Source organism: Rhinolophus ferrumequinum, chromosome 24 (assembly GCF_004115265.2).
Source record: "Rhinolophus ferrumequinum isolate MPI-CBG mRhiFer1 chromosome 24, mRhiFer1_v1.p, whole genome shotgun sequence".
NCBI lineage: Eukaryota > Metazoa > Chordata > Mammalia > Chiroptera > Rhinolophidae > Rhinolophus > Rhinolophus ferrumequinum.
Genome location: NC_046307.1, coordinates 9,176,020 through 9,201,851, shown reverse-complemented (window position 1 = coordinate 9,201,851; position 25,832 = coordinate 9,176,020). Strand labels below are relative to the sequence as shown.

At 35.1% G+C, this 25,832-nt stretch overlaps 1 protein-coding gene across 3 annotated transcripts in view; it reads left to right on the top strand.

The window, feature by feature from the left end:
- AFF4 (ALF transcription elongation factor 4) overlaps window positions 1–25,832 on the top strand; it is a 72,277-nt gene that overhangs the window by 18,938 nt on the left and 27,507 nt on the right. Inside the window, exons 2-6 of one of the 3 annotated variants that reach the window (XM_033097071.1) lie at window positions 2,763–2,854; window positions 3,322–3,448; window positions 5,668–6,462; window positions 7,809–7,853; window positions 11,824–11,910. In XM_033097071.1, the coding sequence (XP_032952962.1) occupies window positions 3,326–3,448; window positions 5,668–6,462; window positions 7,809–7,853; window positions 11,824–11,910 (1,050 nt within the window). In that variant the 5' untranslated portion in view covers window positions 2,763–2,854; window positions 3,322–3,325. The remainder of the gene's footprint in view (window positions 1–2,762; window positions 2,855–3,321; window positions 3,449–5,667; window positions 6,463–7,808; window positions 7,854–11,823; window positions 11,911–25,832) is intronic. The other 2 variants (XM_033097070.1, XM_033097072.1) reach the window with 2 other exon arrangements.

Below are 25,832 nucleotides of genomic sequence, written 5' to 3'. Positions count from 1 at the left end.
TTTTTCACCCAATGGTTTTAGCATCCATTGATGATTCTTGCCTCAGTTACTACTTTAGTGGTTGCAAAAAGGCCATTTTTTAACTATTTCATTTTTTTCTACATTTATTAGCAGGCATTCTTCTATAAAGAAGGGCATTTGCTTCCTGCTTTATTTCTCTTTTTATTCTTTGCTGTTATTGCTCTGGACTCGGGGATTCTTTTTTTATTCAATTGGTTATCTTCCAGTCTTTGTTTATTTTGATGCTTATGTTTCTAAATCTGACCAGTGAGAGCGAGAGCCCCTTCAGGCTGGTTCCTGTGCCCTTTTGATAGGTCTCCATCTGTTTTGAAGCATTTTCTTGCTGTTACAACAAGGTGTTGTAGGGTCACTTTGCATTTTAAATCTCTGCAGCAACCTTGGAATTAGCGATTTCACCAAGAAGTCCTGTTTCGTTTTAGTGGAGAGTGATACTGGAAATAAAAATTTGGGTGCGCAAGATGCGTCTTTCTACTGGGATGTCACTGCTCCTAGATTTTTTCAGGCAGAGCGAGCGACCATGTTAGTTTGTTATATAAGCATGAATTCATAACTATTTCTAATAGCAAATCCCCAAAGGTTTTTTCTTACTCCATTCTGTTTGTATCTCTTCCATCTCATAGTAAGATCCTTAATTCCCCAAAAGTCTCAATATAGCTACTCCTTTGTGCAGTCTGATAGCAATGAAATTTCTACACCATCGTCACTACCAACAACAAACCTAAGTTGAAGATTTCTTTGCATTTCTTTTTGTCTGTAGACTGTTGTTTATAATTGTAATTAATGTATCAGCTTAAGTACTTGATGGGTGCTTAAAACAATTTACCTTAAATAATTAAAATTTTTAGCTGAATACCATATACATAACCCTCCTGCCTACTTGATAATTTTCTTTTAAAAATTATTTTATCTAGTCGTCCCACAGATTTTTGTTGTGATGTATCATTTGCTAATTTTAACTGAATCCTGTTTCAGTACAATAGTTGCATATATCCTGAAGGATATGCTATAAAATAGTTTTGCCTATACAGCAAAGACATACTTCAAATTGACTCATATTGAAATTTCATGTTAATTTTAGGGGAGCTCAGGTTACTGGAATTACTGCTTTTGGGGAAACTTTTTTTTATCTTAGGCAGAGATATTGATGTTGAAAAACACAGAGAAAAAATGGAGCCTATATATTACATGCGAAAATAAGTCAGATTAGAAAAATAATAGAGAATAAGAGCTACGACTGTGATATTAGTTCTCATAAGCAATCAGTTAATTTAGTTCTGAGCTTCTTGGCAGCCTTGTTAAAAGAGGAAATATTCTGTCGGATGACTTTCATTGTTTAGGTAAAGAAAACAAAGTTTTTGAATTGTATAATAGGAGGAATTTTATTGTGGAAATCCTATCGATGCAATATATGTACAAGTGTTTCTTCTGTGATTATTTTAGTACTACTGAATATGTAAATTAAATCGTAGTTTAAAGAAGGCATTTCTGTTGTTTTCTGATCTTTCAGGAATTGAATTTAGGAAATACAGGAAATTGTTAGTTAACATGCCGTTTAGACTCTGTCAGATACGAGTAACTTTGTATGTTACAGCACCATAGCTCAAGAGATCTATTTGAAACTTGACTGTTAGTGATATACAATTATTACTTGCTTCAAGTGAGCTCTGAATACCGAAATGTAGATGTTTTGTAGTTTTTTGCTTTTTAAAGTTTTTAAATTTTTAAAAATTTTTTTATTGGGGATCAGCGTGCCCCTCCAGGACCCATCAGCTCCAAGTCAGTTCATTGTTTTCAATCTAGTTGTGGAGAGCGCAGCTCACTAGCCCATGTGGGACTCGAACCAGTGACCCGGGTGCTATAAGCACTGCACTCAAACCAACTGAGCCAACCGGCCGACCGTTATAGTATTTATTAAAGAAAGATTCAAATACTTTTTGTGGTTCTGTGTGGTGCTAAGTACTAGGGAGACCAAAGAAAACACACACTATTTCCATACCTCAAAATAGCTTACATTCTTGTCATTAGAAAATTGTACAAATAAGAAACAACATGAATGCACATTTGGAACCCTTAGAAAATTTTTAAAAATATTAAATTGCTTTAATATTTCATATTTGCCAAGGTACTAATTGTGCAAATCAGGAAGTTTTATCTTTGAATGTTTACTTGCACTGCTTTAACCACTTATAAAAATCCTCAAGAGTATATTGGTTTTGCTCTCCATTCTAATTTTACAACTATAGGTCCCCCAATATTGATAGACTTTAATTTTATGATTAGATTCTATTTATGAATCGTAAGTCTAGAAATGCTGCAGAAGTGTAACCTGATTTTTCTCTTTGGCCTCCAACAGGAGTTTGTTTGTTTTTAATCAAAACTGGGACAGATGGTTTACTCTATCTCTAGGGAAATGTATTGCAGAGTCCCTGATAATTCCTTGTCCCAGGGTTTGAAAACCTTTTTCATTATTATCTATTTAACCAAAATCCCTGCTCCTGTAAATATACTTACTTTCCTTAGTTTGTTCTTAGAGAAAATACAAGGTACTGTCATGAGTATAGGAATGACACCCTCATTTTTCCCTCCACCCCCAAAAGACTTTTTCTTTTGCAACATAATTTCGACTACTGTTACTAACCCAAGTTAATGTTAGATTCTATTGCTGAAAGCCTCACTTTTGCCATTTATTGAGGTGTTAATTGAAATATTAATGTATTTAGAGCAGAAATGTCGTTTTTTAGGGAATCTAGAACAACAGCAAAGCTGAGGTCAAACTGCCATAAGGATGGACACCAAGGAAGCTGTGTTTGGGACAAAAAGAAATCAAGATAAGGTAGATGCAAAGTAGAGAAAAGCACTGGACCCTGGGGGGCGGGGTGGTAGGTGGGAGTGGGTTGTGTGCCGCTACTGGCAAAGAATAGTTAGCTTTCTGAAGAGGAGCCACCAAAGGCTTATAGCACATACTAAGGATTTGGGTTTAAGTACTACCTTCCCTCTGAATGTATCAGTTTTAGCTGACGTTTAGCTAGCAGAATACGTTAAAAGTTAATACGGTTAAGTGTTTTAGTGGGGTGGATCCTAATATTCTGGGCTGGTGTTGCCTGTCTGCATAGCTGTGGGAGACAGTGTTGGTGTTAGTTGTTAAAACCATTGCCAGAACCCAACTTCAGCACTAATGCCTGTTATTACTTGGAAGTCAAAAGGGAATCTCCGATTGAAGGATTAAACTGACAAAATCAGTACAGAGCATTTAATTTTTCCCTTTCTTTTGTGATGTAAAGATTGTGTTTCTCTCTATAGCAACATGAACCGTGAAGACCGCAATGTGCTGCGTATGAAAGAACGGGAAAGGCGGAATCAGGAAATTCAGCAGGGCGAAGACCCCTTCCCACCCAGCTCTCCTCTCTTTGCTGAGCCATACAAAGTTGTAAGTTGTCCTTGTTTGAATGTTTTTTCCCCAATACCATGACATTTTTGCTTTAGAAATGTTTAAACTTGAATTTTCATATGAGAAAAGAGTTACTATTATGTATACATTTTAACATTTTTCCTTTCTTCTAAGTAGAATGTACTTTGTTGGGCTACTTTCCATTGGTGTATAACATGGATTGTTACATGGATTGTGTTACAGCTGAAAGAATTTCCACAACATGAATAACCTCATATAATCAGTACCTAGATCAAGGGCATTACTGTCGTCTTCATCCACACCCCCCAATTACTACCCTATACTTTTGGAAGTGTAGTCTGCATTAGCTTAAACACTCATCTCTGGATTCCTGGCTCTACCACTAACTGGGCAGGCATTTCACCTTTCTGAGCCTTGGATTAAATTACAATTTTGTGAACCAATCTGTATCGTGTGATGTTTTCTAGGTTCTTTGGGTATAACATCAAAGATGAATACATTTCATAGAGTCTTTTGTTTTTCCCTATTTTTTTGCCATTTGCAATGACTTAATAGTATGTTTGCATAAATATACTGTCAGTATCAATCTGGTTCTTTTTCTGTTATCACATACTAAATTCTCTGATTTTCTTTCTAATGTACTTACTGCTTAATTAACAGTCAGATTTAGATTAAAGCTTGTTGTCAGAGATGTTCAAAATGAACCCATTGCTATTTTTTATAACTGCTGTTGTGCTTGGTTTGGGATTACATAAAACACTGGATGGTACCACTTCTGATGTCTCTGACGTAGCTGTAATGGCCACAAATGTCTCCCTCATATTTGATTGGACTTGGATTTCATTTGAACTGCTTTTACATTTTAAACCTTATATGTATATAATAGCTATAATACTATATATTGTAGCAGTATTGACAATTGTTGGCATATGAGATTGAGAGTTAGCTTTTTTCTGATGAAATATAAACATAACAAATGCCTCCTGAGTTTTTACCATTATAACATTTGGTGTTTGTAGAAACCATCTATGAGATCTATAAAGGCCATTTATTCAGAGCTTTTAAGGATTTTCCAATTAAAGGCAGTTATACTGACATCATTTGTAGGAGTATAACACGAAACCTGAGATTAGGGATTGGGGATTACGAAAAACAGGAGTCCCGTCCAGAATCCTCTAATCATACTGCCATTTATTTTGTAATTACATTGTAATGAATTGGATTTTATTTCTAATCTTGATATTGTCTATAAATTGCTGTAAATTGCGGACCTCTCATTTAATAGAGATCAGACTAATTTTCAAATAATTTAGTCATTCAAATAATTTAGTCATGAATCAAGTCATTCTTGGTTCATGCCAACCTCAAAGTAAATAGTGGTGGCTCAGTCTTGATTTCCTTTTCAATGTAATTAGTACACTTTCTCTGATGTATATGAATATGGAAGAGTCCTAAAGCTTATTACTTGGAAGTCAAAAGGGAATCTCCTTCCACATAAGGAACGTCCACATCTCTTGGACCTTCTTATCCAAGAATAATTCTTGAAACTGTTGCCTTCAAATGTTGGAGCATTTATTGGTCAGAAATACTCGCCAGGATTTAAAATTTTTATCAATGGATTTTCCATGCTTAATTTGTTGTTAGGACTTTTGTTAACTTGATGAGTCAAAAATGACAAAAGAATTAAAGTAAAACTGTCAATTGGGTATAACTTGTTTCACTAAATTTGTGTTTGTGCTTCTAACTATAACATTGAATTATAAGGGATATAATGTTTTCCCCGACTGTCAGTGTATGAGTGTTGGCTAATCTGCTGGCCTCGAACTTAGTTAAATAAAGACAGATACTTTTCCTGGTCTTCAAAAGATTTTCACTACTGTTCCAGTATATTTACTGGTGAAATTGAGATCTTTTTCCTCCTGGAATGTTTTGTGTTTTTTTTCTTGCAATAAGTCTTTATTTTTCATACAAGGTCCTCCTGGAATCTATATATTTCTCAGTATCCTATAGAATGTTTATGTTTTAAGGTTTTAGCATGAATATTTTTTATTTTCAGTTCACTTTTTCACCATACATATTATATATTTGGAGTTTTCTTTGAGATGTTAACCTTAAGATATGAGATAAGGCTTTCCTCTGGAAAGCCCCTTTCCATTTGAAGTTTGGAAAGTCAGGTTAGAAGCATCTTTTATTTCCAGTTATGCTAACTGTAAAATTTATTTTACTTTTTTTTGTAGACTAGCAAAGAAGATAAGCTATCAAGTCGTATTCAGAGTATGCTTGGAAACTACGATGAAATGAAGGATTTCATAGGAGACAGATCTATACCAAAGCTTGTTGCAATTCCCAAGCCTACAGTACCACCGACAGCAGATGAAAAATCTAACTCAAATTTCTTTGAACAGAGACATGGGAGCTCTCATCAGAGTAGCAAATGGACACCAGTAGGACCTGCACCCAGCACTTCTCAGTCTCAGAAACGGTCCTCAGGCTTACAGAGTGGACATAGTAGCCAGCGGACCAGTGCAGGTGGCAGTGGTGGTACTAATAGTAGTGGCCAGCGGCATGACCGTGAGTCATATAGCAGTAGTGGGAGCAGCAGCCGGAAAAAAGGCCAGCATGGATCGGAACACTCCAAATCACGCTCTTCCAGCCCTGGCAAACCCCAGGCTGTTTCTTCATTAAGCTCCAGTCATTCCAGGTCTCATGGGAATGATCACCATAGCAAGGAACATCAGCGTTCCAAATCACCTCGGGACCCCGATGCAAACTGGGATTCTCCTTCCCGTGTACCTTTTTCAAGTGGGCAGCACTCAAATCAGTCTTTCCCACCTTCACTGATGTCCAAGTCCAGTTCCATGTTACAGAAACCCACTGCCTATGTGCGGCCCATGGACGGACAGGAGTCCATGGAACCAAAGCTGTCCTCTGAGCACTACAGCAGCCAACCCCATGGCAACAGCATGGCTGAACTGAAGCCCAGCAGCAAAGCACATCTCACCAAGCTGAAAATACCTTCCCAACCATTGGACGTAAGTTACACAATTAGAGCTTTTAACATTGTGACTGTGTGAAGCACTTTACCATGAAAGTATTATTGAACTTGAACTCTCTTTGTCTTAATAGTAAAGAATGTAAAAGTTTAAAAAAAGACATTATTGATTCCCATGTGGATCATAGAACTGTTATTAGCTTTCCCTCTTGGCAGCAGAGAAAATGTCGCTCACTGTTTTCAAATGTTAAAACGAGTCAGTTATAGAATGAAAGCATTAGTGTGGAATACCTTAGATTTCCTCCTTTTGATTTACGGTATAATACATCTTGTGTTCTTTTTAAAAAAAATTTACAATTTCTGTTGTCATAGTGACACTCATGACTGAGACGTGGGCCGTGGTTCGTTGTGGTGTATGTTGGGACTTTTTCAGGGCCATGGAGATGGGAATGTGTGGTTTAGATGCCATGATCCCTTTCTCTGGTTCCACTTAAGGTTTGAGGCGGTTGCTCCAGACTCATAGTGGTGGTTTGAAATTTACAGTATTTATGACTGTATACCAAAACATGATATTCAGGATAACCAAAGAAGTGAGCATTCATTATGAAATAGCTGAATTTTTATTTTAATACAGTTTTTGCAATAAAGAGAATTTAAAACTAATGTTAGTAGCTGAAAATCATAGCTCAGAACTTAAAACAGCGGGGAAGAGGTCAGGTGTAGGTAAAATGCTATTTTGAGAACATTTAAAAATCTACCCTGTGGCCTTGAGAAACTCGTTGTTCATGGCATTTGTCATCTAATTACTCCTCTCAAGAGAATAGTAAAATGATAATTTGTTCTTTCTTCAAACAATGCGATCCTTAGAATTAATTAGATTTGAGTTCAAACTCCAGTTCTCTAATTCTTGCTTCAGCCTTAGAATAAAGAACTCCCATGATTTGAGAAAGGTTATGTGAAATATCCATCATGTTCCAGATAAGCAATCGTTCAGTAATATTGGTTTTATTCTGTTTGTTAGATTATGTGAAATGCTGTATCTCAGTGTGGTATATTTTGTATATAAATTTTTAATTTTTTTTGACAAGATCCTCACCTGAAAAATTACACTTAAAAATTATTTCTAAGATTTTAAAAAGTTTTTGAAAAATATAAAGTTTTTAAGTCATGTACAGTTTGGTGATTAAAATTTTTCAGTTTTTGGAAAATTTATATTTAGGGAAATTAGTCCAAAGATTCTAGTTAGTGTTCTGATCTGGAATAGTGGGATCATAAGTACTTCTTTAAATTGAACTTCATTTCTAATAATGTGTTAAATCTGTACAACAAATGATAGAAATCTAGTGATAAATTTCAAATCTAATGTGTGTTTCTTTTCCTCCTAAGGCATCTGCTTCTGGTGATGTGAGCTGTGTGGATGAAATTCTTAAAGTAAGTTGTGTGTGTTTTGTTTGTTTGTTTGTTTTTTGAGTAGGTTCAGTCTCTCTTATTTAATTATGATGCCCTGCTACCCTCTTGGCCTCTTCCCCTTCTATTTCACAAAGGACCTGAGGCAGTAGATTGCTCACACGTGTGACTTGATTATGTCTGTCAAAAATAATGAGTCTGTTCTGCTTATATTCATTCTTAGATTCTGAATCTCTTGGTTTGTTTACTTTACTATTTGTCCTCAAAGAGCTGGTTTTTTGTTGTTCTATTTTTGTTTTTAAGTAAAACAAATTTCAATCTTAACAGCTTCCCTTGAAAAGAGGAAGAAACCAAATAGAACTGTACTTTCTCAGCTTTATCAGTTAATAATTTGAAGTGCTAAAAAACTCAATAGTTATCAGTCACACCATCACATTGAAAATAGTTTGCTTTGTAATTTATCTGTACATACTGGTCAAATCTTACAATGAAAGACCTCCTTTCAGTACTGCAAATATATTTTGAGTGTTTAATGGAATATGTCTAAAATCGACATGTGACCAAAAAGTACATTCCTCTGTTGGGAAAAGACAAAGAGAAAATCCAGTGAATTAATGAGTGACAATGATTGCTTTTGATTCAATAGAGAAAAACCATCAGTCACATATTGTACTTTTTGCAGAAGATCCTGAATTTTTGTGTCTATACTTGGATTTCATTATGGATACCTTTGAAAGACTGCTTGCATGGGCTGCTTTCATTTTTATTCTTCCTTCCTATGGTCCACTATAATCTCTTACCTTTACCATTCTGCTCTACCTATCTTCTAAGGTCGTTACCTTCCCCTTCATCGGGGGCTTCATTTGAGTTCTCTGCTCTTTTCTCCTCTTTTCTTCTGGAAACATCATTCTTCTTTCCTTGACTGTTGTTATGCTTCATTGTTTTTATTTCCCATCCACCTTGCTTGTCTCTCTTCCTCTGCCTTTTGGGAACCCTTGTGTCTTAACCTCTTAAATATGGGTGCATTTTCTAGCCTTTCCTCTTCTTTCTGCTCTTTCCCTTACTTTTATTATTTTTTTTTTTGGATCCATTTCGTTGGCTTTTATCTATTAGACAGTTCTTCAATCTTTCTCTTCTGCCTTTGTATCCTTTGAGTTTTGCTTTTTAGCTGGGTCTCCATTTAGATTTCTCCCTGTTTCTTCAGGCTCAACATGTCTAAAGCCGTGTTTCTCAGACGTCCTTCTATTAGTAGTACCACCATTCCCCCAAGCTTGTAAGTGTAGAATCCTAATTATCTCTTATTTCTCTCTTATGTTCTGTTTAATCACAAACTACACGTAGACTTTGAAAATTCCTTGAAAATATCCATCCCTTTATTTCCATGTCTGCCACCTTGAGCTTCAGTAATTGCAGTGTATAGTCCTCACTCTGCCTTTCTGCCTGCTTAGTCTCCCTGCTCATCTGTCTTCTGTATTGCTACCAAATTCTTGGCTTCAATCCCTTATCTTCATAAATTAATAACCTTCTTAGAAATTTTCAGTGGCTCTCTAAGGCCCATAGAAAGAAGAGTGTCCAAATTTGATATTCCAGATCTTCCACAAGCCAGTCCTAACCTTCCCCACTGCTGATTGACCGCTTTTGCCAAACTGATTTCCCCAATCCATGTACTTTCTTGCTTTTTTTACCTTTTTAAGAAAACCTTGCATGGAATGTGTTTCTCTTTCCTCTTCAGCTTACGTATAGATCCTGATTTTTCTTAGAATCCTAATGAAATCCTTCTTCCCCCTGTATTAGACTATCAGAGACCACAGTGATAAACTTTCCTTTGATTCTCACGTAGCATTCATTTTTCAGTCACCATGTATACAAAACGTCTAAGGGAGCATATATCTTTCCCCCAAATCCTCAACAATGCATGGCATTCTAATACCTGGAAGAAATCTTAGATTTTCTTAGATTTAATTATTTCTTTCATATTATTGACAATTTATTCTACATTTTACATATACAGTGTGCACGTGACCTTGGATGTAATAGGTGCTGAGTCATTTGGTGATGGAGAGTTAAATAGATTTTCCTATTCAGAGTATTTTGGCATCTGAGGTGTGAAATGCCAACACTGGGAAACCTGGGATGTATGATTTTCTGTTTTCTTGCCCCTTCCCTATGTGCAGTGTGCAAAAAATTTCAGGTCCGCATTCCCTTCATGTTTTCTTGATATTTGTAGTCATGCTGTTTCTAGGAACCCCATCACAGACTTCAAGAAAAAAAATTTAATCTAAAAGTAATATATGTTTACTGTAGAGAAAAAAAAAAGATTTAATTCAAGTCTTACTACTTGAACACCTACTGTGTGTCAAGCACTAGGGATACCTTGGTAATAATAATGATAATGTTGCACCCTTTGAGCTGACATTCTGGAGCAGGGTGTAAGAAATAATCAACTATAGAATATTATTTCATAAAGTGAAATGCTATTAAAAAAAGTAAAGCATTGTAAGAGGATAAAGAGCAATTGCAGGGCAGGTGGCTATTTTAGAGGTTCAGGTCGTAGTAAAGTCTGTATCAAGTGTCCTTGTCTGTTGTCTCTTCTGTCAATTGCCCAGAGTTCGCCACTTTAACCATCTTCCACAGAGTTTTTCTTACATAAACATTTACTAGGACGTGGACTATGGTTTGTGTTTGTCACTTAATAATATACTGTGGACATCATTTCATATCAGTAGCTAAATTTCTCATTTTACTCTCTGCTTGGTGTTCCATTGTATGGATGTCTGGTAATTTAATTATTCCTGTGTTGGAATTTTTAGGTTGTTTCCATTTTTTAAGTGTGAGCCCCTTGAACATGTATCTTTCTTTACATAACTGTTTGGGTATGAGGTAAATTCCTAAGTTATACCACTTTTAATTTATTATATTTTCTCAGTATACCTGACGGTTCACTTTGAACTAAATGCCAGAAATAAAACACTGCCTCCTTATTCTAAATCTGATACCTCTCTCCACCCTGCTCCTCTAAAACGCAGATTGTGATCTTACCAAATTTCCACTTGGACACACTTAGCATATGATTAGATAGAAGTTACTGAATGAAATCAGACTTACGGCCTTACCGTGTTTCCCCAAAAATAAGACCTACCCCAAAAACAAGCCTCAGTTAAGATTTTCAGCCAGACGGATGCATTTAGTATGTTACGACAATGTTCCAGAAAAAGATGACGACTGTATTTGAATAAATGTTGATTGTTGTACATGAAAAAATAAGTCATCCCCTGAAAATATGCCCTCATGCGTGGGGAAATACGGTATAAGACCTGGTCTTATTTTCAGGGAAACACAGTAGTTGTCTGTCTTCCTGCTCATGTACTTTCGATATCTCTCCCGATTTTTTCTACCTGACCAAAATGTTCTGTCAGTGAATGGGCCCTGTAGCCAGACTTCCTAGGATTAAATTCTGTGTCCATTACTTACTAAGTATGTGACCTTGAATAAATAATCTCTGTGTTTCAGTGTCATCCTACATAGAGTTAGGATAATAATGGTACCTACCTCATAATGTCATTGTGAGCACTCCATGAGTAAGAGGCCTGTAGGACACTTAGCACAGCATCGGGCCCATTACTGGTACCTAGTAAAGGTTAGCTGCTCTGCTTATTAGCATCCTCCTCTTCCCACTCCCACAGTAAGCTCTTCCTCAGTAGCATTTTACGGTGTGCCTTGTATTTGATTACAGGCTGGTTTCTGTAGCTGTTCACAGGTTTCATCAGCTTAACACTTAAGCTCCTTGAAGCCAGAGTGTATATTATTTATTTTCCTATTATCTACCCCGTAGTGCCGTGCACACAGTTGTGCTTAATTACTATTTATTGATTAAATATGTATACTTTTGGAGGAGCAATCATGAAACCAGCATTTATAATACAAATCTGGTTTTTAGCTGTGTAATTTTTATCCTTGACCTGGTTGAAAACAAACTGTAATAATTACATTTCAGGAGATGACGCATTCATGGCCTCCCCCTCTAACGGCTATTCATACACCATGCAAAACAGAACCTTCCAAATTTCCTTTTCCAACTAAGGTAAGTAAATAAAATGTGTCTTTGATACTGTAAGAAAACTCTTAAATGGCTTGACTAAAATCGTATGATTTCAAAATTGTCTTGCCATTCCCATTCTAGTGGGAAACAGACAATAAAGAAGTAAATAAATAGATAAGTTCAGATAGTGGTAAGTGCTATGAAGAAAATAAAACAAGATAGTGGAATCGAGAGTGATTTAGACTGAGATGTGTTTGAAAAGCTTTGCAGGCAGTATGGGGAAGAGACTTTTAAGTTTCTTGCAAACTATTACGGTATTCTAAGCCACAGGTGGTAAGGGCTTCTCAAGCTGTTGTCTGAGAAACTCCTTTATTTCACTAGGACATAGCAACCATATTTATATCAGATGGAAAAAGGTTCCTCAGACAAAAGTTCCATACTCATCTGAAATCAGATTTGGAAATTATTTTACATTAATTTATACTTACATAAATTATACAAGAATATATTCTCTTTGTGGAATTTGACCAAGACCTCTAATGATACCCTTCCCCAATTCAGCCTCCTCCATACTCTTAGAGCTACTTTTCATACATACCTTTGCAAGATTTTCCATATGCATTTACATGCATATGTATGTAATCATTACATGTAAGCATTTTCTCCTTTATTTAATTTCTTTACAGATACATTGTTCTGTATTTTTAATCTGTCAGCAATAGGTCTTAGAGAACTTTCCATGTTATTATACATATACATTATACATAGATTACATATAGATAATATATTACATATAGAGGTATTTCTTCTAATTGCCTGAGTGTATCTTAGTTTATTTAGCCATTTGCCTTTGGTATTTAAGTTGTTGCCAAGTTTTCATTTCTATAAACATTGCTTTAGTGGATATCTTCGTTCATGCCTTCTTGTGTGCACACACGTTTCTTTTGGGTAAAAAGCAAGAAGTAGAATTGCTGAGTATTTAGAGTATATACTTAATATATACTCTCAAATTCCCTCCATAGTGATTGTACCAGTCAGTACTCCCACTTGTATTTCCTGTTATTCCTCACGTGCATACCACCATATGCTAATCACCAATCTTTTGGGTGAAAGATGGCATTCTATTTCCTAGATTGCTAGTGAAATTTGTCATCTTTACACATTTATCATCCATTTGATTTCTGTGTGGATGAATTTCCTTTGTCCTTCGGGTTGCATCTTTCACCTATGAGTTTTAGAAGGATTTCTTTGTTTTATGTTGTTTTATTTGACTTCTGGATTTTAATAATTTCTTCTACATGCTATTAATACATCTCCCAGTTAGAGTCCTTTTAAGTTTTATGGTCTAGGAGATTTTCATTTTGATGAGTAAGTATATTTTTCTTACAGCTTTTGCTTATTAATGTCTTGTTTAGAAGGCTATTCCTTCCCCAGGATAATAAACTTACCCTCTTATTTTTCTTTTAATGTGATTGAAGTTTTGTTTTCTGTATTTATATTTAGCCCAGTTTATTTTTGTGAATGATGTTAGGTAGAGATGTAACTTTCTGCCCATATATGCGCTGTACCACTCCTTTAGTTTTTAAATCAGCTTTATTTGCACATAAAAAATACACTTGGATTTCATGTACAGTTTGAATTTTGATAGATGTATGCACCTTTGTAACCACCCTAATAAAGAATTAGAACATTTCATCACCCCCACCACTGGCCCCACACAATTACTGATTTGTTTTATGTCACTATAGATAAGTTTTGCTTTTTCTAGAATTCATATAAATGAAATCCATTCAGTGTTCACTTCTTTTGTATATATGGTTACCTTATTTTGCTTGGCATATACTTTTGGAATTCTTCCATGTTCCTTTTTATTTTTGTTCTTTTTATTTTTGGGTTCATTTTTATTTCTGTTGTATTTATCCATTCACCTTTTGAACATTTAAGTTATTTCCAGATTTGGGCTATTAAGAATAAATTATAAACATTCACTTAACAATCTTTGAGTGGACTTATATTGTGTTCTTTTCTCATATGACAAAAAGTAGAATTGTTGGGTCATATGCTGAGTGCATATTAAATTAATACTAAACTGAAAACTATTTTCCAAAGTGATTGTATCACAATCCTATTTCTCCCCACTCCCATCCCCCAGAAATGTGTGATAGTTTCATAAGTTCTCCATTCTTGCCTACATTTGGTGTTGTCAGTCAATTTAGTTTTAGCCGTTTTACTGGGTGTGTAGAGTTATCGTGTTTCCCCAAAAATAAGACCTAGCTGGACAATCAATTCTAATGCGTCTTTTGGAGCAAAAATTAATATAAGACCTGGTATTATTTTACTAAATAGATTATATTATATTATATTATATTACATTACATTACATTACATTACATTATATTATACCGGGTCTAATATAATGTAATGATATAATACCCGTTCTTATAGTAAAATAAGACTGGGTCTTATATTAATTTTTGCTCCAAAAGACGCATTAAAGCTGATTGTCTGGCTAGGTCTTATTTTCAGGGAAACACGGTGTCTCATTTTGATTTTAATTTGTATTTCTTTGATGACTAATGATGTTGAATATCTTTATAAGCTTATTGGCTGTTCTTCTGAAGTATCAGTTCAAATCTTTCACTTTTTTGTGTGTGTGGGGAGGTGGTAGTGGTGGGGGTGTTGGTTGGTTGTAGTTTTCTTGTAATATCTTTGGTTTTGGTATTAGGATAATATTGGCTTCTTAAAAGGAGCAAGAAAGTGTTCCGCTGATGGCTAGTGATGCTGAGAATCTTTTCATAGGCTTATTAGCCTTTCTGCATCTTATTTGGAGATATATCTATTCAGATATTTTGCTGATTTTTAAATTGCGTTGTCTTTTTATCTTGTCAATGTCAACATAAAAGCTTTCTGGAATTTTGATAGAGATTGCATTGGATCTATGGATCAATTTGGGGAGAATTCACATCTTAACAGTATTGAGTCTTCTGACCCATGAACAGTTATCTTCTCTATTTAAGTATAATTTAATTTCTCTCATTGTTTGGTAGTTTTTCAATGTCTAGGTCTTGCGCATCTTTTGTCAGAGTTGTCTCTTTAAGTATTTCATTTTTTATAGCTATTATAAATGGTATTTTATAAAAAAATTTTAGTATCTGACCTTTCCTTGCTAGTTTAGATACATTTGATTTGCAATTTTTACCTTTTATCTTCCAACCTTGATAAATTTTCTTAAATTTAGTAGCATTTTTACAAACATAATAGAATTTTCTAATTAGACAATCAACATCATTTGAATAAAGATTACAACTCTCATTTAAAACTGGATGCCTCATTTCTTATTCTTGCTTTATTGCATTGGCTAGAACCTCTAATAAAGTGTTGAATAGAAGTGGTGAAAGTAGACATTCTTGCCTTATTTCTGATCATAAAAGGGAAAATATTCAGTCTTTTACCATTAAGTATGGTAAAAGCTGTGGGATTTTTGTAGATATCATTTATTAAGTTGAGGAAGTTCCCTTCAATACCTATTTGCTTGAGAGTTCTTATCAGGAATGAATTTTAGATTTTTTAGAATTTTTTGTAAATCTATTGATATAATCATAAGATTTTCCCTTTTTTGGTCTATAAAATGAGAATTATATTGGTTAAATTTTAAATCAATCTTACATTCCTGGTTAAAACAAAAAACAAAAAACTCCACTGATGTATCATCTGCCTTATATAGTTTTGAATTTGATTTTCAAAAACTTTTTTTTTTTTTTTTTAGAGTTTTGGAATCTGTGTTTCTAAATGATACTGGTCTGTAATTTTTTTTCTTTTTTGTTATCTTTGCCTGGTTTTGGTATCATAGATGGAGTTGAGAAATAACTCCCTCTGCCTCCATTTTCTGGAATAGTTTGTATAGAATTTATACAAACTTTGTATAGAATTTATACAAACTATTATTTCTTCGTACTTATTTCTTCCTTAAATGTTTGTTAGAATTCACCAGTGAAATCCTTTGGGTGCTAAGCTTTCTTTGTAGGACAGTTTTTAGGTAAAAATTAAATTTGTCTAATAGATATACGGCTATTCATGTTATCTATTCCTCCTTGAATGTGCTTTAGTAGTAGTTTACATCTTTCAAGGAATTTGTCCATTTTATCTACTGATTACTAAAGAGGTCAAATTTATTGGTATACAGCTTTTGGTAATATTCTCTTATTATGCTTTTTTTTAATCTGTTATGATGCTACTTCTCTTATTCTTGTTATTGATAATTTGTTTCTTCTCTCTCTTTTCTCTGGCTAGAGGTTTGTGAGTTATATAGATCTTTAAAAAATGGCTTTGTTTTATCCCCGTTGTTTTTCTTTTTTATTGCATTAATTTCCTTTCTGATCTTTATTACTGTTTTATTCTGCTTTCTTTTGGTTTTTTTCTTTTAAAAAAAAATTCTCAGAAGTGGAAGCTAAAGTCATTGATTTTGAAGTCTTTTTCACTTTTTAATATAGGCTTTTAGTGCTATAAATTTCCCTCTAATATTTTATCTGCAACCCACAAATTTTAGTATGTGTTGTGTTATTTTTATTCAGTTCAAAATACTTCCTGATTTTTTGGGGGGGGATTCACTCATTGTTCTGTGGGTTATTTTGAAGTGTCACTTAGTTTCCAAATATTTGGAGATGTTTTACATATTTCCTGTTAACCAATTTGTGTTTTAATTCCATTGTGGTACATTTTTCATGTACACTTGAAAAAAATGTGTATTTTGCCTTTGTTGAATGGAATGTCCTGTAAATGTCAATTATATCAAGTTGATTTATAATAGTATTCAAGTTTTCTATGTTCTTATTCATTTTAATTCTACTTGTTCTATCAATTATTGAGAGTTAATAGTTAATCTCCAGCTATAATTTTGAATTTGTCCATTTGTCCTTGCTTGTTCTCTTCTTTGTACTTTTCAAGCTCTGTTTCTAGGTGCACAAACACTTGGAATTGTTATCAGCTCTAGATGAATTGACCCTTTTATCATTACGAAAGGATCTCTTTTAATCCTGCTAATATTCTTTGCTACAAAATTTACTTCGTCTCATATTAATTTAACCACTCTAGCCTTCCTGTGATTAGTATAAGTATTGTATACTTTTTTCCATAATTTACTTTTAAGCTCTCTGTGATCTTGTATTTCAAATTCATTTCTTGAAGGTAGCATATAATTTTATCTTGCTTTTTTAAAAAGTCCAATCTGGTACTCTCTGCTCTTTTATTGGGATATTTAGACCATTTACATTTAATGTGATTATTAATATAGCTGGCTTTAAATTTCCCATTTTGCTTTTTGATATCTACTTGTCACATCCGCTCTTTTGCTTTGTTTTGGGTCAATTGAGTATTTTTTTATTACATTTCATTTTTGGCTTATTAACTACAACTGCTTGTTGTGTTATTTAATGTTTGCTCCAGAGTTTGTAGAATATATTTGAATTTACTGGTCTATGAAGTAATACTATGCCATTCTTTTCTATTATATAAGAACCTTTCAACATTATGCCTGCATTTCTCCCTTCCCAACATCTGTGCTATTATTTTTGTATACATTTTACTTCCATGAAAATTACAAACCTCACAATATTGTTACTGTTTTTCTCTTAAACAGTCTATCTTTTAAAGAGATTTAAATAATAGGGAAAAAAGCCTTTTGTATTTTCTCATAGTTACCATTTCCTCTGTTCTTCATTCTTTTGTATTCATTCAGATTCCTATCTGGTATCATTTTCCTTCTAGCTGCAGGACTTTAACATTTCTTTTAATGCTTGTCTGCTGGTGATGAGTGCTTTTAGCTTTTGTATGTATTTCGTTTTGTTTTTTTTTTTAAAGGTATTTTTACTGAATTAGAATTCTAGGTTGAAGATGTTGCTCCACTGTCTGGTTTATATTGTTTCTGATATGTGTCATTCTTTGCATGTAATGTGTCTTTTTTTCTCTTCTGCCTGCTTTAAAAAAATTCTTTTTTCTTTTTTTTTTTTTGTCTTTTTCACTGATTTTAAGCTGTTCAGGTATGATGTGTCTTGGTGTGGTTCTGTTCATCTTTCTTGTGCTTAGGGTTTTTTTCAGCTTCTTGGAACTTTGGGTTTACAGTTTTCCATCACATTTGGGAAAATTTTGCTGCTATTTCCTAAGAATATTTTTTTGTACTCTTTTCTCCCCTCTTCTTTAGGGACTTCAATAACATGTATATTAGGCCTCTTGAAGTTGTTTCACAACTCAGTAATGCATGGTTCATGTTTTTCAGTCTTTCATCTTTTGTTATTTCATTTTGATGAGTTTCTATTGCTATACCTTCAGGTTCAGTAATCATTTGTTCTGCGGTGTCTTATCTGTTGTTAATCCTATTGAACATAATTTTAATCTCAGAATTACGGTTTTTGTCTATAAATTTGATATGTTTATGTATTTGTTTAGTTACTAAACAGATACTTAAAAGTTCTTACTGTGTTCCAGGTATTAGATTTGACAATGTATTCTTTATGAATGACACAAACACTTGTAGTTACAAAGTGGAGGGCAAAAAAAATGATTGCAGTAGTCTCAAAAGATATTGGAGACAGTGAACATATAAAAGAAAATTTTCTTTTGAGGCGTTGTCTATAAAGAGGAGCAGAGAAAATGTGGTGATGCCAAGAAGTACCCTTGGTGATGTTGTCAGGAGACCTTTTTTACAGGATAAAGGATATTTTATCATATATGCTGATCATAACGATTTAATAAAAAGAGAAAAATAAATGATACATGGGAAAGAGAGAAGGTAATTTTGGGAAGTCTCCACAAGAAGGGTTGAGATTCAGTGCCAAAGTAGAGGATATTAGCATTAGAATAGAGTACAATTAGGTCATTCTTTCTCACAGGAGGGAAACAGAGTGAATGGGTATAGTTGATGGTAGCTTGGTAGATTTTCTGGTGATAGTTTGGAGCATCCTGAAGCTTTTGACTGCCCTTGCACATATTCACTGTATGTTTGGAGCAACCCTTGGCAGTGTTTTAGGTGCTACAGGTATAGCACTGAACCATTTAGATGTTGCCCTGTCCTAAGATTGGTCTTTAAAGAAGCAATTAGAATAGTGTGTGTCAATACCTAGAATAGTTCCTGGCACATAGTAGCTTTTCAATAAATGTTTGTTAACTGAATTTGGATATATATACTCAGGTAACTCTGTTTAGGTTTTTGGCATTTCTGAAACACCTCAGCTGCTTACTCATTATTGGTTCATTTGCTTTTAAAGGGCAGGTTTTACTTTTTTTTTTTTTTTTTTTTTTTAGATTTTATTGGGGAAGGGGAACAGGACTTTATTGGGGAACAGTGTGTACTTCCAGGATTTTTTCCAAGTCAAGTTGTTGTCCTTTCAGTCTTAGTTGTGGAGGGCGCAGCTCAGCTCCAGGTCCAATTGCCATTGCTAGTTGCAGGGGGCACAGCCCACCATCCCTTGCGGGAGTTGAACCAGCAACCTTGTGGTTGAGAGGACACGCTCCAACCAACTGAGCCATCCGGGAGCTCAGCTCAAGGTGCCGTGTTCAATTTTAGTTGCAATTTTAGTTGCAGGGGGCAGAGCCCACCATCCCTTGCGGGAGTCGAGGAATCGAACTGGCAACTCTGTGGTTGAGAGCCCACTGACCCATGTGGGAATCGAATCGGCAGTCTTCGGAGTTAGGAGCATGGAGCTCTAACCGCCGGAGCCACCAGGCCGGCCCCCAGGTTTTACTTTTTATAGCTCATCTCATTCTCCGAATTTTCAGGGAATACAACTTCATGTGTAATACAGTTTAAAGCCTTATACGTAACTTTAATAGATACTTACTTTCCTTGTGCACTAACCATATGGACCAGGTCCAGTGAGAGGACAGAGAAGGGACCAAGTTTTGCTACTTCGGGAATTTTGAGATAGTATCCTAGAGAAGATGACACCAACTAGGGTTAGAAAGAGAGGTGTGGGCGTGCCAGACACAGCACAGGGGAAGACGAGTGCAACAGAAAGGACTTCACACCCATCCATCAGCAGAAAGAGCAGTTCGCCGGCGGCCAGTGGTGGGTGAGATGTGGAGTTTATGAACATATTTGGAGAGCCAGTTTCGTGAATCCATATCATTCACTTAAACATTCTCGATCTGTCTCATTTAAAAACAACACAACAACAACAACAAAACCTTTTATTCCATGTTATTCTCCAGCCACTCCTCCTCTTTGCTGTTTTAAACTTAGTAAAGAATTGTTCATATTTACTGTCTATTTTTTGTCCTCCCCTCATTCCTCAGTGCAATCTGACGTTGCTCCCACCTTGAATACCTCACCAAAACCATGTTCATTAAAATCACCAATGGCTCATTTTGGCAATTCCAATTAACATTTTTCATTTTTTATCTTCACTGGGCTTCTCATGAGCATTGAATATTGTTTTAACCTATTTCTTTCTTGTCTCCCACTATACTTTGCTCATTGAGATTTGCTTTGTTTCTCTGGCTGTTCCTTTTTCTCCTCTATCTCTACTCTACCATTAAAAATAAGTTTTCCGGGCATTGTTCTGGGTGCTATAAGAGAATACAGAAAAAGAAATGTGTTTTGCCTCAGTGTGCCAAACATTGGTTGTGGAAATGAAAATACTACAAAAGAAAGAAAAAAGAATGACATACTCGTGATTAATGGGATGTGAAGTTGTAAGCACCAAGCTTAGTCCTCAGTTGTCTTCTCTTTGTAGCCTGTTCCTCTTTATCTACATGTTTCATAAATTTTATCTTAATAAAAGTTTGTATCTGAATTGCAGGTACATATATAACTTGACATTTCTTAGATGTTGAGTTTCAGGTGCCTCTGAGACATCTTGCAGGGAGAACTCATGATTCTCCCTGCTAGTTCCCAACCAAAAAGCAAACAAAGAAGAGACAAGCATGGTCGTCTTCTCCTATTCCCTGTCTTAGTGACACTAGAAAAACCTTATAGGAGTGACATTTGGCACTTCCTTCTGCATCGTGCCTCATAGACTTATCACCACATCCTAGTAGTTTTACCTCCTTTAATGTATTTCAGTTCCATTCATTTTTCTCCATCTTTATTGTTACTATCATGGTAAATCAGTAGACTCCAAACTGGAAAGCATATACCCCAGTGTTATATGCACTAGAGAATTGATGGTGGTGGCAGGGGGGCAGAGATGTGAAAACTTTATTCTTGTTTTTTAGTTCTAAAAACCTCAATTTATTTATTTTTCAATCTTAAAAAGAAAGAAACATCAAATAAGTATTGCTTCTCTTGATCTTAATGGCAGATGGCCACATTTTATTTCTGAAATGTGTGGTGTCCCAAGAGAAATTTAGGTCTCCTCAATATAGAAAAGTTGATAGAATTGCTCCTACTTATTTGCTCTTCCTAGCTGTGGCATATTGCGGTTTTAAGTGAACTTGGTTAATATGATTTACAAATTATATTAACTGGTTTTAATTCACCTAATCTTCACTAATGCACAAGTGGCTTAAAAAGATGAACATGCAGTGAAACTACTGAATGAAAGTAACATTAAAATGCATTTTTGAGCAAACAGGAAAATGGCAGAGTTGATATTTTCCTTCTCCTCCTATGAGCTCTTTATGCCACAGTACAAAGTAGAAACAAGGATGCTATAATGAGGGAGGAAAAAGATCTAGATTACCAATAATAGTGTGAATATGCATTTATATTATTAACTTCCGTTTTTTAGTGTAGAATGAGTTTGTAACTAATGGAATTATGAAAGTATCATGATTCATATTCATATTCATATTTTGAGTTACTGATATTCAATTCATTCCTTAAACGTACATAAAAGTATAGTAAAATTTTACTAAAAACCTCTTTTGAGGTTGCTCCCAGTGTGTTCTATACCTTTGTCCAAAAACTTGGTTTTCTTGCTTCTGTGACAATGACTGAAAGCCAGTACAGAGAGAAAACAGAGAACATACTAAAATGCATTCCTTTATCAGAAAACTAGAGAAACAAGCTTACAGAAAATGTGAAGATTCAGAAAATGAAATGAAATACTGCAATAAATCATGCAGCGTACAAAGTCGGCTGTGATAGGTGAAAGTATAGGTGCTTCTGGTAGTCTCAGTGTATGATATTGGATTCTTTTTCAGTTATAAATACTTGAAGAGCTACTTTTTTTTTTAATACTTTATTTTTTATTTTATTTTATTGGGGAATACAGGAGGACAGTGTATCTCCAGGGCCCATCAGCTCCAAGTCAAGTTGTCCTTCAGTCTGGTTGTGGAGGGCGCAGCTCAGCTCCAAGTCCAGTCACCATTTTCAATCTTAGTTGCAGGGGGCGCAGCCCATCATCCCATGCGGGAGTCAAACCGGCAACCTTGTTAAGAGCACGCACTCTAACCACCTGAGCCATCCGGCCGCCCACCGGCAGCTCAGGGGCAGCTCAGCTCCAAGTTGTTGTCTTCAATCTGGTTGTGGAGGGCACAGCTCACTGGACGTGTGGGAATCGAATCAGCAACCTTGTTAAGAACTGGTGCTCTAACCAACTGAGCTAACCGGCTGCCCCTAGGAAAACATTTTTAAAATAATGTCATCATTATATATTTTTTATTGTTGACAAAAACTATGATGACTTCATATGTGCAAACTTTAGTGTTGGAAATGTAATTTTCTAAATTCAATGGGTTTCAGTCCTATTTGCTAAAAATATTAAAATGTAATCTTTTAATTTATTTTCCTGAAAAATTGATTTATATCAGTGAACACTGGAACTCTACTAGCTAAATTTTAATAGAAACCTTTGCATAAATAAGGTACAGGATTGAAATTTGGTATCATGATTTAGTAAATATAGCAATTTTTCCATTCGTGTAGCAATGTCTTTGTAATATCCAAAGAAACCAAACATCAAAATAAGCCAATTTTAGTGTCAGACCTTTGAGGCACTATTTTTTGTGTGTAAGAAAAGTGTTGCCATTAATAAATATAATTTTAAAATTACTCTAAAATGTTATTTATTTCACTTTATCTGACCCCTTTAGAATTTCAATATTGGTTATATGCATATTAGTTAAATAATAATGCATAAAATATACATTGGCACTTTTATAAGGATTGTTTTCAGTCCACATATTAAATGAACCCATGCAGTTCAAACCTGTATTGTTTAAGAGTCAACTGTACATATTTTGGAGATACAAATGCAAACATTTATTAGTGATGGTGGGTGCATGGTCAAAAAAAGCTGGACACCAGTTTGTTGAAGCTGTGGTCATCTGCTTGGACCACTGCAGTCATCTCTCAGTAGATACCTTTAGTACCAGTCTAGCTTTCTCATAGCTGGTCTCTTGAATTGCAAGGGTGATCTTCACAATATGCAGTTCTCCTTGTATAATTCTTCTGCTTAATAAACTGCACACACACACAGATCTTTAATATGGTCTGTAAAATCGGCAAGCTATGTGATCGACCTTCTCAGGTCTTGAGTCCCATTTCTCACCACTTTTCTTTCCTTCTGTACTTTTTCCTCCCACAGGCTGCCTTTAAGTCCTTTATACTAGCTGTGCTCCTATCCTTTTTGGCCTTTATGTTCTTTCTACCTGGTACACTGATCTTTCCCTTCCTTTCCCAGTTTACTTCCTGCAGGCCCTTCAAATCTCAACCTGAGCAGTACTTATTCAGGGAAGCCTTAGCTCATCTTCCTGGCCAGATTCATATTCGTATTCATACTCACATTCTCTCTCATGCACACACACAGGGACAGACAATTACAAGTTCTTACATAATACTGTATATGTAATCGCCCTTTGTTGTACTTAACCACAGTTGCCATTTTACCTTTATTTGCATGAGTAGCTGCAAAGATAGTCATTGACATTATTCAGGTGGGCGTTAAGCTCCATGAGGACAAGCCCATTGTTTGTTTTTGCTTATCATTCTATTTTTCCAGTTCTTAGATATATGAGAGAATGTCATACCAAAGGGAAAAACAAAGAGCCATTGGAGGCTCTATGGAAAATACAAGAGTAATGATGACACATATTAAGACCTGGGCTTTGGAAAGGTTAGCTAGAGGCTGTAGTTGAGTGAAGGAGAGAGTCTGGAGTCAGGAAGATCCGTTAGATGGCTATTGCAGATGAAAAACGATGAGGACCTAAAATCTCTGCAGTGTAATGGAGAGGAGATAGTGTTGTATTTAGTATTATAGATGTTTTGGAGACAGGATCCAGTAGCACTTGGCGGCTAGCTGACTATTGTCAGAAGCAAGGAAAAGGAGTCAGAAATTACTTGACAGTTTGGGCTGTTAACTTTTAGGTCACTTATCCGGTGAATTAGCAATTCAAGGGACTGGAGTATTCTTTTCATGTTTTACCACAATTCATAGGAGTGACCTCTTGGCGACTGCTTATTTATAGGTTTTTAAAATAGCCTTATAGAGATATAATTCACATACCATGCAATTCACCCATTTAAAGTGTACAATTAAATGGTTTTGAATATATTTATAGACGTGCAACTATCACTGTAGTCAGTTTTAATACATTTTCATCACCTCAAAAAGAAATTCCCTGCTCTTTAGCTGTTACCTTCATTTCTTCTGTTCCCCTGACAGCCACTAATCTACTCTGTCTTAGCAGAGTTCCCTTTTCTGGACATTTCATGTAAATGGAATCATAACATATGTGGTCTTTAGCACCTGGAGTCTTTCATTTAGCATAATGTTTTCAAGGTTCTTCCAAGTTGTGGCCTGTTGGCCTGTATCAGAACTTCATTACTTTTTATGGCCAAATAATATTTCATTGTATGGATATATCTCACGATTTGTTTATACGTCCGTCAGCTGATGGACATGTGGGTTGCTTCAGGCTTTTGGCTGTTGTGAATAATGCTGCTGTAAACATTTGTGTTCAAGTTTTGGTGTGGACATATGTTTTCATTTTACTTGCTCCTGTTGGTAACTCTACGTTTAATCATTTGAGAAACTGCCAGAATGTTTTTCAAAGAAGATAGCTACACCATTTTACTTTCCCACTAGGCTTCCAATATCTCCACATCCTTAACCGCACTTATCTGTCTTTGTGATTTTTGTCATCCTAGTGGGTGTGAAGTGTTATCTACTTCATGATGGGTTTGATTTATATTCCCCACATGACAAATTTTGTCAAACAACATCTTTCATGTGCTTATTGGCCATTTGTGTATCTTCCTTGGAGAAATGTATATGCAGATCCTTTGCCCTTTTTTATTGGGTTGTCTTTTTAAGAGCTCATTATATAGTATAGATATCAGTCTCTTAATCAGATATATGATTTGCAAATATTTTCTCCCCATTCTGTGGGCTGTCTTTTCACTTTCTTGATGGTATCCTTTGAACCGCAAAAGTTCTTAATTTTGATGAAGTCTAATTTATCTGTTTGTTTCTTTTGTGTCTTGTGCATTTTGTGTCATATGGAAGAATTCTTTGCCAAAGGCAAGGTCATTAAGATTTGGCACTAAGTTTTAGTCTAATAAGAGTTTTGTAGTTTTAACTCTTACATTTAGGTCTTTGATTCATTTTGATTAATTTTTTCTTTGTATCCAATTTCATTCTTTTCCATCTGCCTGTTCAGTTGTCCTAGCACCATTTGTTGCAAAGACTATTCTTTCCTTGTTGGATGGTCTTGGCACCCTTATTGAATATCAGTTGACCATAGATTTACAACATTTTGTAACAGCAAAACTATATTTTAGCTTTCATACTGTTTGGACTTCTCTTTCACAGATAATTCTGTCATTAAAGAAAGATTATGCTTATTTTTAAAAAGGCATTTAGGGATATTTGTGTAATTTTAGTACTACATAGTGTACCACAGACTTAACCTAGAAAAATGGACAATTTGCACATGTGAAACATCTATTCTGATCATGAAAGGTGAGTTTGGAAACCCGTTTTTTCACAGTACATTTTGGCTTCCTTTTTACTGGTGCTTCCCGGGAA